This window comes from Mixophyes fleayi, chromosome 8, assembly GCF_038048845.1.
Source record: "Mixophyes fleayi isolate aMixFle1 chromosome 8, aMixFle1.hap1, whole genome shotgun sequence".
NCBI lineage: Eukaryota > Metazoa > Chordata > Amphibia > Anura > Limnodynastidae > Mixophyes > Mixophyes fleayi.
In genome coordinates, this window is record NC_134409.1 from 113584403 (window position 1) to 113596994 (window position 12592).

Sequence of the window (12592 nt, forward strand, 5' to 3'; positions counted from 1 at the left end):
TATCTGCTAATTATTTAGACTAAAAATTCAAAGAGGGATGTTCTGCAATATAAGGAACTATAATATTGCACATGGTACAAGATTTTAGCTTGATATGTTCAGTTCCTGTAAGGAAATTAACTCATTTGCACGCATCTAACAAACAGCATATCATGTCCTAGTGACATGATATGCTGTTTGTTAGATGCGAAAATAATTAAATGACAAAAAGATTCACACCCTCAATAAACTGCATACAATATATATTTGTTCTGAAATCGCCTGCAGGGTAAATGTGCATTCTTGCAGACACAGACGACATTGGCACAAGTAACAGTTGAATCCCAGCCACACACGGGTAACTCTATCCTGAAACACACAGACTCGGCATATTGTACCTGAACAGTGTGGATGACCTCTTTGAAGATAGGGGACCTCTGGGTCCAGGTATTCACCATGTCCATAGCTTTGTCAAAGTTCCCTACGTATTCCCCATACATCTTCAGGAATGGAGCAAGCTTTTGCAGAATATCTCCAATCCGAGGGTTCGTATTCCTAGAAACATATTGCACAAAAACACTTTACTTGGAACGTTCTCTTGAAGCTCTTGTTTGGAAATGCTTTAACCCATTGTGGGACCTCTCAAAATAACTCCATATATGAATGATATAGGTAAATGCTGCCAAATTATATTAACCTTTGGGAGACCATTCCAACCACCACTAAACATGTGCTACAACAATTCTGCTTCCTCACAGGATTTATATATACATTTAGGGATTCCAGTTTACGATTTTAACCAAAATAGCCAGAAAAGATCCCAATGACAGACTTTCTGGTGTTTTCGGTTTAAACCAGAAAACCTCCCCACAAACTTGTATTTCTTAGTGGAGCTTAATGGAGTTTATAAGAGCGATAGGTGAGCACAGGAACATCACCACACCGCCCTCCACATGCACCGATCACTACATTAGCGCCACCCACTTCCACCGCGGCCCAGCGATGGCCGCTCGATGATTTTGGACCCGTTGTAAAGCATTTGCTATTGGCCGCGGTCCTGTCAGAGGGCTAGACAAGACATCGTTATCCGCTTCGCGCCGTACTTGTGCCATTCTGGCAAACACTAAGACAGACACTTATAAAAACATTTATTATTTCCTTGCTATATAAATGATTGAGCAGAACTTCTTTCAAAACGTTGCCTTGAAAGCCATTTCTGTTTTAAATTTCCTCTGCAAGTGCAGAATCTGCTGCTTAATCATACTTACCAACTTTTTTAAGTTGGTGTCCGGGAGACTCTCTATAGCAGGTGGGTGTGCGGGGGGCGGGGCGCCGAAATTGCGTCATTTTGGCCCTGCCCCGCGACGTAATGATGCAAATCGCGTCATTTGACAGCGGGGGGGCGGGGCTCAACGCCGCGATTCACCGGGAATCGCGGCGTTTGGGATCTAATTCTGCCCACTTCACTAGGAAGTGGGGCACTTCCTAGTGAAGTGGGCAGAATTCGGGAGATTGCCACACTCGCCCGGGAGTCTCTCGCAAATGCGGGAGTCTCCCGGACATTCCAGGAGAGTTGGCAAGTATGTGCTTAATACATTTACCCCCTGGCGTGGATCTGCAGCATCTGGTAAGTGGCCCACTAGATTCTCATTTCTCCCTAGGATCTTCTTCCCTGTATCCTGACATCCTTTCCCATGAGAACCCTCCCTTGGGATCCTGTCCCTTATGCCCTTCGCTTACCCCATGTTTTAAAGAAAAGCAAGTTATGAGGAGTTTTTCAATTCTGTATATTATTTATTTCTTTTACCCTGAAAGCACATTTTTTGCTTGTGAAAAAACAGGAATAATAAAACGCCAAAAAACAGGAAATCCTATATATAATACCATACTTGCCAATTCTCCCGGAATGTCCGTGAGACAAACGAATTCCGGATAGGTCTCCCAGGACTCCTGGGAAAGTAGGGCATCCTCCCGCATCCTGCCCACTTCTTGGTAAAGTGGATTGGATTTGGAGCCTCCATTACGAGATTCTCGTGGAATCTAGTCATTTTGGCCCATCCCCCGCGGAAAAAATGACACGTTTGCGTCATTGCGTTGCTGGGCTGTGTTTATGTGGGTTTCCTCCGGGTGCTCCGGGTTTCCTCCCACACTCCAAAAACATACTGGTAGGTTAATTGGCTGCTATTAAATTGCCCTTAGTCTCTCTCGGTCTGTGTTGGTGTATGTTAGGGGATTTAGATTGTAAGCTCCAATGGGGCAGGGACTGATGAGAATGAACAGTGAGTTCTGATTTCCTTCCTTATAGCCAATTCGTTCATTATCATTTTAGTGTTCCCTAGGCAGGCCCGGCGCTCCCATTAGGCAAGGTTAGGCACTTGCCTAGGGCGCCGGGCTCTGGAGGGCGCCACAGAATTCTAAAATACTTTAAAACTGTGCGGTGACCGCTGACCATACCTGTCACGGCCGCCGCACAGCATTCAGATGGACGGGGAGGGGGGGGAAGAGGCTATTTTGTCACCACTGCCGCCTCTCTGCTCCGTCTCCTCCCCTCCACTAACTAGTGTTAGTGAGTGGAGGGGAGGAGACGGAGCAGAGAGGCGGCGGTGGTGAAACAAGGTAAGGAGAGGAGGGAGGAGGGCGGCGATTTTTGCGGGGGGGGGCGCCGCTTTTTTAAAAATGCCTAGGGCGCCGTGGACCCTAGCACCGGCCCTGTCCCTAGGAACAGAGCCGTCTTTCCCATTGGGCACAATGGGCAGGTGCCCGGGGGCCCTGCAGCCCAGGGGGGCCCGTCGGAGGCAGCAAAAAAACCAAAAACCTGAAAAAAAAGAAGACAATACTTACCTTGCGATCAGCTGGTGATCCGGCTCCCTCCATGGCGCTCGCAGTGCATGTCGGGCGTGACGTCATCACGCCCGCCCGACATCCATTGCGGAGCGCGACGGAGGAGGAGACCATGGAGGGAGCCGGATCACCAGCTGATCGCAAGGTAAGTATTGTCTTCTTTTTTTTCAGTTTTTGGGGGTTTTTTTGCTGCCTCCGACAGACCCCCTGGGCTGCAGGGCCCATATGTATAATCATTTTTTTTTATTTGTATATATAGGGGCCCCAGTGCACTGCTGTGCCCGGGGGCCCAAGATGTTCTTAAGAGAGACCTGCCTAGGAAAGGTTGTGTATTAGAAGAGATAATCCAATTGCCACTGCAAGTTATTATGCTCCTGTGCCTTTATATGTTCTCAGATCTCCTCTGTGACTTCTACTATCCTTGTATCCACCAACTTGAAGCCAGATCTGATAATAATCCTGCTGTGCCTCGCAATCACTGCAAGACAGTCAGTAAAACCGAATAAGCTTCTGTGCACTCTCCGTGTTTTCTTCACTCTTCAAGGTAATGCAAGGTAGAGGACCTCCACATTTTTCCAAAGTTTGGATAAATCAGCAAGTGAACATGTGCATTATATATGTAATAAGTGCACTTGGGCATTTTTAAATAAGTTCACCTGCTCTCTTACATATCTATGATCAAATATAGAGCCCAAATATTTTCTTATTACCACTCTCTCTTACTATAGGTAAGGGTAATTTATTAGTAATATTCAATGCGTACAAGAGTGCGGTCACATGGCTGAAGTAAATTAACAATTTATTAAATCTGATTTCATTTTGGAAAGAAGTAATATATTGAGATTTTTTTTTTTACCGCAGCGGAAAATTGAAAACTAGGCTCAAAATTCCATAATCAAGAATATTTGGGCAAATGTCTCCAAATTTTCCTCAACTGCAGGAAAAAAAAAAGTGTTCTACAGTGTTAAACATTGGTTATCTTTTAATCTAAAATAGCATCTTAGTTGCACATGTTACACATTCTGAGTAATAATTTTTATTGGTCTACATTTAATTGGCTCGTATTTTTACAAGTTCCAGCCTGTATTTGAAGCTGTGCCTTTAATTAGCTATCCTGAAGCAGCAATTATAATTCATATGAGTTTTAAAAATGCCCCCAGTGTCTGACCAGTAACTGCATTAGATAGAACGAGGAAGGTCACGCACCACTCCTGGGTTATCCGCGCCTTAAGCTCTGGCAATAGGAACTGGCCGTGAAAGCAGTAGATCGACGAAATATTAGAAAATATTCCGGTGGTCACTTCTGATGGAATTCCAGCAGCTGCTAATTTCGTGCAGAATACCTGTAAAGGATTAATGCAGCGTCAGATCATATGTTGCTTCATACACAGATCCTAACACTCCAAACATAATGACATACATTTAATAATACTGGTGCATAAATAACATATTTACTTATATTGTCTAAATTGTGCAAGAAAAATAACATTTGGGGCTAGATTTACTAAGCTGCGGGTTTGAAAAAGTGGGGATGTTGCCTGTAGCAACCAATCAGATTCTAGCTGTCATTTTGTAGAAAGCACTAAATAAATGAAAGCTAGAATCTGATTGGTTGTTATAGGCAACATCCCCACTTTTTCAAACCCGCAGCTTAGTAAATCTAGCCCTTAGAATCAGACAGCTGCTATGCGTTACAGCACATATTTGTACAATTAAAAGCCCACTGATTTATTTGCCGGTCAGTGACCATTTGTCAACAGACGGAAATCGTGCTACATTAAAACAAAATGCAGATAGTGACATGTACTGCAGCCGAAATGTAATGTCTTAAAATTAATATTGCTTGGCTATTTCACAAATAATAAACTGTACCTGATCGAGTAAATGTAACCGCTTGACGTAGGCCTCCTCAGTGTGGAGCAGCTCGTTCGCAATGTTAAACAGCTTTTGTGGTTCTGTGCACTGTAAGATAATTGTACAGAATTGATTTAGTGCACAGAATTGTTTTTGTCAGCAGAGTTTAAGTTTTAAGTGGTGTACTTCAAGGTTCCATGCTGGGGTCACTTCTTTTTAATATATTTATTAATGACCTTGGTTGATGGTTTAGAGAGCGATGTTTCCATTTTTGCAGATGACACCAAAATTTGTAAGAAAATAAAATCAGAGCAAGATGTAGTTTCTGTGCAGAGGGACTTGAATACACTGGAGGATTGGGCAGCCAAATGGAACATGACGTTTAACATAGATAAAAGTAAGGTTATGCACTTAAGGATCAAAAACAAGTACGCAACCTATAAATTAAATGGGATAAATTTAGGGGAATCTACAATTGAAAAGGATTTGGGAGTGCTCATAGACAGTAAACTTAGCACTAGTGCTCAATGTCAAGCAGCAGCTGCAAGGACCAATAAAGTATTGGCATGCATAAAAAGGGGCATAGATGCAAGGGAAGACAGTGTAATTTTGCCACTGTATAAATAGTTGGTAAGACATCATCTTGAATACAGAGTACAGTTCTGGCCATCACTCTAAAAAAAACAACATTTTGGAACTAGAAAGGGTTCAGAGAAGGGCAACAAAATTGCTAAAGAGTATGTTGTCACTAAGTTATGAGGAAAGGTTAGCCAGTTTAGCCATGTTTACTTTAAAAAAAGAGGCGTCTAAGAGGAGTTACGATTACTATATACAAATACATTAAGGGTCAATACAGAGAACTTTCATGGGAACATTTTACCCCAAGGACTATACACAGGGCACACAGTCACCCCTTAAGGTTAGAGGAGAGAAAGTTTCACAACTAGCAGAGGAAGGGGTTCTTTACTGTAAGGGTAGTCAAGATATGCACTGCAAAGGAAGGTTGTGATGGCAGATTCAATCGATATGTTTAAGAAAGGGTTAGACAAATTTTTAGCGGAAAAGGGTATCCAGGGATACAGCCGTTAATTAAAACAAAGGATAAAAATCGATGCAGGGAGATATAGGACTGCAATATTGGGTCTGGAGGGATTTTTCCCGATTGAAACAGATTGAAGGCTGCTTCACCTGGATCAATTTCAAATATAAGAGAGGGATCGCAGGAGATCCAAAATAGGTTGAACTTGATGTACTGGTGTCTTTTTTCAACCTCATCAACTATGTTACAGTATCCAGTTTAATCATTTTATTTCTTCAGATCTTGATGTATTGCCTTATGTAAGTAAGGAGCACATAGTGGATACATGTTATCACAGAGATCTTCCTCTAAGTTGACAGCTTGTAACTATGATATGGACACATAAAAGCTATAAACACATATGTAAACAAATGTTTAGTTACGTGTTGTCTGTTTGGATATCTGTCTAATGTGCACTTGTGTGGAAGTGACAGGTACTTTTTAATAGGTTGGACTTATTTAAAGAAAAACATATTGAACTTTCTTTTAAAACTTTCTGATACCTTTGTATATATGTGTAGTTGTATATATGTTATCAATCTGTATTTGATGTAAATCAGCTAGTAAAATCTATAACTAGAATATGTGTCAAATAATTTTTTTCTTAAATCAAGTCCAGAATATAGATTCAGAATTAAACAGAAACATTCACCATTAAAATGACATCTAGCCAATGCTTCTCTGTTCACCTGTGAGATGTATGTTTGTGGTGGTCTCTCTACACCAGTGTTGGCTAACCTGTGACACTCCAGGTGTTTGTGAAACTACAAGTCCCAGCATACCCTTCCAGCAATAAGCTGCTATATATTGGCAAAGCATGCTGGGACTTGTAGTTTCACAACACCTGGAGTGCCACAGGTTAGCCAACACTGCTCTACACCAATAATTATTCTTAACTACTGTTTACTCTGTGTGTGTTTTATAATCAGACGCATCACCTTCCATGTACAGCATTAATGACCATTGATTAACAAACCGCTGACTCGAAGGAGGAAAATCCATCTTCATTTTGATCCCATTACTTCACATTAGTGACAAACGGTAAAGACTTTTAACACTTGCAGAGTGTTTACAATAAAGGAAATTAAATGTTAAGTTGCTAAATTTAATTCCACTGTAATTAGCATATGCTTTCTCCAGAACTGATTAAATGGTTTTCTGTTTATTTACTCAGTTACCCGTCTCACAAGTGTGATCAGTGAAACGGTTTCAATGAGGAATAATGGTCTGACATAATTGTGTTGTAGTCGAAGAGAACTCACACTGAACTCTGCAGAATTTTGAATTCTGCCTCATTACATTTTTTTAAAGTGCATGTTTATCGTCACTGCTAACATTTCATACATTTCTGCTAGAACAGACATTAGTCCCTGTCTCACTAATGTAACAAAATTGTACAAAACATGCAGAATCCCTAAAATTGTCTTTTAATCTCTCCTTAAACTACAAATACATCTACTGTTAGTTATCAGCAAAAGAAAACATTTCAATTGGTTATGCACATGATCCAGGATTTGGTTCGGCACACTGCACAATCTTAAGGATTTTTTTAAGCAAGATATGGATTCAGCTGAGGGGGAGACCGAAAGAGGGGGGACCGAGAGAAGGGGGCGAGGGGGGGGAACGAGAGAAGGGGGCGAGGGGGGGAACGAGAGAAGGGGGCAAGGGGGAGGATAAGTTTACCAAGATGCAAGGACTGTCAATACTACGGGATCTTGTGTACATGGTATGTGAAAACATATATGATTTTATTAGCTGTATTTCCTGTGTGTGATCAATACACCCCTCATCACTGGGGTGCATGGAGGATTTTTAAGAGGGGGGTTTCTCCTCCACCCCCCAAAAAAAATGAACAGCGAGAGAGCTGCCGTGCATGCTCAGCAGCTCCGTTTCGGCAGCACTGTACTATACAGCAGCCGCGGTGCTGTCAAAGTAGCAGTACCGCCGCGGATGCTTCTTTGACAGCACCGCGGCTGCTGCATAGTACAGAGCCGCTATGTAGGGCACTTCTTTAGGGGAGGGGAGGGGTTTCTGGAGACCCAGAAATCCCCCCCTGCGTACGCCCCTGCCGTAAAATACAGCAGAGTAAAAATGTGTTTTGCTGACCAGTTTTTTTTAAAAAACAGATCCATAGGCTGGGGGGCTTGTAAGGGCACCGTTCTGTCCCTTAAGTCTCAAAATGTAGAAAACAAATGTGGAGCGTAATGCTGGTAGAAAGAGGATGAGGGCAAACAGGCAGTATGAACTGGAAAGTGAGAGAGCAATTTATAATCCCATCTTCATTTTCCTTCATGGCACTGCTACATTCAAACACATTAGGTCATGGAGTAGAGTGGTTCATACGGCAGACACTTGATCATAAATGATGGCTGGACAGGCTTTGGCGCATCTATAACTATATGAATCCCAGAAGACCCAGCTTGGTGGCAGAGTTGCAGAGATGGTAATTTGCTGCATTTTCACATTAGTTTTATTTCTTTTTTTAAATGATATGAATAATTATTTTCATATAATATATATTTAACCATTTGTTGAATACGGCATTGGCAAACCGTTTTCATCTAGTTATTTAAAACATATGAGGTACATTATCAAGAGATACGGTCATGGGAGAAATGTAAAGCACAGGAGGAGGTGAATACAATATATAAACCTGGTCCAGAATCCCAGTGACATCACAGCATAGAATTACAGTAAATTGATAACCTTTATTCAATTCATTACAGTCTATACCCCCAACAAAGATCAGATCCCAGACAAAAACGTTATTCGGCCAAAATGTTATGGGTAGTATAACGCAAAACTTATTGTTGCTAGTGCGGCGTATATATTCTGTATACTATTTGTGTGTAATTGTGTCCTGTCATTACGTTGGTGGTACAGACAATACTCTTCCTCTCACCTATCACTTTCTCTGTGTTGACATAAGAAACAGAGAGGTTGGAAGGAGGATTATTATTTATTTACCATGTGGTCCAAAGGTCACAAGATGTCTGCTTAGAGCGCTACTTGCGTAAAATGTTTTATTACTTGGTGACATTAAACAAGCCCGGTCATAAATAAATCACTAACAAATAGGATCATCATTTATCAGTGTTTGATCTATTTTCAAATCCCAACATAAAGTGAAATATACAGAGACACTGTAACTCCCCTGTAATGATTAGATACGTAACCAGACACTAGTGAAATAGGTTATTAATCCGGGACCATCATATTTTACCACCCTCTTTTCTTCACGTTATTCCAAACTCGCCTCTTCTACTAGTGTAGAGAAAGCTTTGCAGGTTCTAGGACACTCTCTCTACGATCCTTGTTGAGAAGCTGAGGATTCCCTCCTGTATAACGGTTTCTATGTTATTTACATGGTAACCTGTGCTTCTAAGTTATCTTCCTACTGAAAGGAAGATAATGAGGCAATTAGGTATCTCACTAAAAATAATAATAATGGATTCCTGGAGAAGAGTCATCGGATCTTTGACCGCAAGCACAGAAATTCCTAGCAGATCTAGGGGTTGATATGCTTGTACAGATCTGATATTAAATATGTCTTTTTGAGTATCGGTAATAGTGCAAGATAAATACATAAATAATTAACATTTCTGTCCCTAAGAGGAGCGTCTGATAAGTCTTTCTAGACCGGTTGACTTCAAACCAGGTCCTTCCCATCACGCTTGTTATAAACCCTTCTGTGTTGCTTCAAGCCACAATATCTGAACAATTAGATGCCAATTCAATTACCGCAAGGTTCCATAAGGATCCTTTGGGCAATGTGCTTCTCTGTACAAAACTGGGTATTATGGTACAAAACACATTGCTAATGTTAGGTAACAATATGGATAGGACTTATTTCTGATTTATAGTAAACACTGATATTTTTTCTTCTTTTTATATATTGCTTCAGAGAATAGTTAAATCCCTAATCAGAGTTGCTCTTCTACAAGTATATAATTGATAAGCGCCAGATTGTTGTTGTAGAATTATCTATTATCAGTGGAGACATATTGTGCGAGGTTCCTACTGGACCTCATGGCTAATTGAATCGGCTCCTTAGAGAGTGTGTAGGTTAAACATTTTTCTATATAGATCATATACAGCTCCTACCTTGGTGGCCTCCGTATTCTCTGGTTTTGTCAGTTCTGTACTTTCATGCTCCTCACTGCTTCCTTCGTCCATGTCACTATCTTCATCTTGAGTCGAGTCCCTCTTTTGGTCCACCGATGTATGTGTATTCATCTCAAGTATGGTGACGGGCAATATGAGCTTCCTCTGCTCTACAGCCTCATCATTAGAAAACACCTCCACTACTACGCTACACGAGGGGCTGTCAATACCACTGTCTCGATTGGGTATTTTACCATTATCATTTTGATCTACTGTTAGGTCCTCATTGCCATTGTCTCTACTGGGTTCCCCAATCATATGCACAGACAGACTTTCTCCGCAGTTGTTGATGTCAGTGATGCTCAAGTCCTTAAATTTAATATTATCAGAACTCGACAGTTCTGAGCTGTGAGAAATCACAGGTTCGTTATCTTCTGATCCATTTTGTTCGTCTGCAGATAATCCACTCTCAACTGCTGAATTTTTCCTTGACAAGCGAGGGCACTTGGAAGGTCCTGATCCGGGTTCCATTTTGAGATTTGAATTAAAACGGTTCTGCTTGACAAGTTTTACAGGTTGTCTGAGAAAACAAAGATGAGGTTTGTGTGTAAAAAGAAATGCTTAGTATTGTAAACAACGTCTTAACAGTGGTCAGTCCCAGCTTATATAGCTGGTTGACAACAACCAGCATTAACCAACCGAGCCAGACTGTGGCATAATATTGTGGGTAGAGACATGCAAATCATATTTTCTTCATTGTAGCCCATTACAACTTTATTGGAGACTTTGGGGTATATTTAATAAACTGTGGGTTTGAAAAAGTGGAGATAATGCCTATAGAAACCAATCAGATTCTAATTATTCTTTATGTAGTACATTCTAAAAAATGACAGCTAGAATCTGATTGGTTGCTATAGGCAGCATCTCCACTTTTTCAAACCCGCAGTTTGGTAAATATAACCCTTTGTCATGGTAACGCTCCAAACCCTACACTACAGAAGTCATTGAATTGATCAGCGTCTTACGCTGATTATATACCGAACAAGATCAGACAACCAACAGCAGGTTGGATGTGTGGCACTGTTTATCTCTGGCGGTCTATGCCATAGAAATGGCAGATCAGTCTGCACAGAGGGCCACGAGAGTAACTAAATGTTATGGTACTTAAGATATTTGCTCATGTGAAATAAATCATGTTAAGGCAACAGGGTGACTATAGCCAGGGGCGGGCTGGACTGGGGGGACAGCGGGCCTCCCAGCCCACGCCTGACTATAGCCATTGTAGCCAATGCAATTAATATGGGGTTCAGCAAAAAAGAGACTCAGAACTCAGAGTGAAACTTGCCTCTGAGGTTTCCTTTAGTCTAGCTGCAAATTGTTCTGTTCAGGTAGCAATCATATATAAAGAGAACAGGAATGTGTATATAGTTCAGGCACCTGCGTCATATTGGTATAGATATAAATATTGCATTGCAGTTTAAGGTATTATTTTGGGAAGGAGCAGCTCTTGGTGGTTGATGTGGCTTTAATAGGGAAGAAAAATACAGTATATCTTCAAGATTTTGTTATGTTCATCAACATTTTTTAGGGCTGTTTTCAGGTCTAATGTAGATATTCTGTTTCCTCATTTAAATGATTTATTAAAAAACATAACAAAAAACAAAACAAAAAAAAAAAGGACCACAGCGTCATGGATTCCTTTATCATTAGTACAGGACACTTGGTAAAGTGGATATTAAAAGGATTCTTCAAAGGTGCTTAAATCCTGCATTAAATTCTCCATATGTGGAGTAGCCGTGCTGCCCCCATACTGCGACGGCCATTTTGAATTGTACTTCTGGTACTTTCAAGGGGATGGCACACAAACATGGACACAAGACCTGTAGTGAGCTACAAATATAGAAACACACCGACACATATTATACCGACATATAAGCTGGTACCATAAATAAAACACTGGCAAGTATTACCAGAAACCCTACATTAAAACCGAAGAGGCTCAAAATGCCATATGTTATCCTTTCACCTGAGTCCTGGCTGATCACTGTGCATATTTACCTGATGTTTTCAAACTTTTCAATGAGAATACTGATGTCGGATACGTTTGTCTGATTCCTGTCTCTGGTTCCCGATCGTTTGGTGATTTTGGGTACGGATGGCAAAGGTCTTGAGGGGGCAGGAGGGATTCTTAGGCCAGACCTACTCTGTCCTCCTGACAGTAGATGGGCTGGCTTAGGAGGTACTATTAAAAAACAAAAAGGATGCCATTACGATAGTACATTGTGATTATTATTAGAAACATTTACACTATTACTTAACACCAAGTTACTTATCTATTACTAAACCTAAAATACAAGCTGTTCTATAAAATAGCTACAACTAACATTGCATGTAAACATAAACATACAAAAAACACATTGGGCTAGATTTACTAAACTGCGGGTTTTAAAAAGTGGAGATGTTGCCTTCAGCAAGCAATCAGATTCTAGCTGTCATTTAGTAGAATGTACTAAATAAATGACAGCTAGAATCTGATTGGTTGCTATAGGCAACATCTCCACTTTTTCAAACCTGCAGCTTAGTAAATATACCCCATTGACTTTTTTACTGTCTGACAGCAATATACTGGGGGATCTGTAGGTTTCCTTTCCATTCCTTTCGTGCACCTATTCTTACCTATAATTTGATTGAGCGTCTTCCTTTGTGCGTATTATTATTATTATTATTCAAGTTTAA

General features: G+C 40.8%; 1 protein-coding gene across 1 annotated transcript in view; it reads right to left on the reverse strand.

Annotated features, from left to right (window-relative positions):
• Positions 1–12592, reverse strand: part of FGD3 (FYVE, RhoGEF and PH domain containing 3) — a 146771-nt gene that overhangs the window by 24095 nt on the left and 110084 nt on the right. The window contains exons 3-7 of the mRNA XM_075183209.1: positions 11915–12098; positions 9857–10436; positions 4693–4782; positions 4027–4163; positions 378–534 (exon numbers count right to left, since the gene is read on the reverse strand). Coding sequence (XP_075039310.1) covers positions 378–534; positions 4027–4163; positions 4693–4782; positions 9857–10436; positions 11915–12098 — 1148 coding nt within the window. The remainder of the gene's footprint in view (positions 1–377; positions 535–4026; positions 4164–4692; positions 4783–9856; positions 10437–11914; positions 12099–12592) is intronic.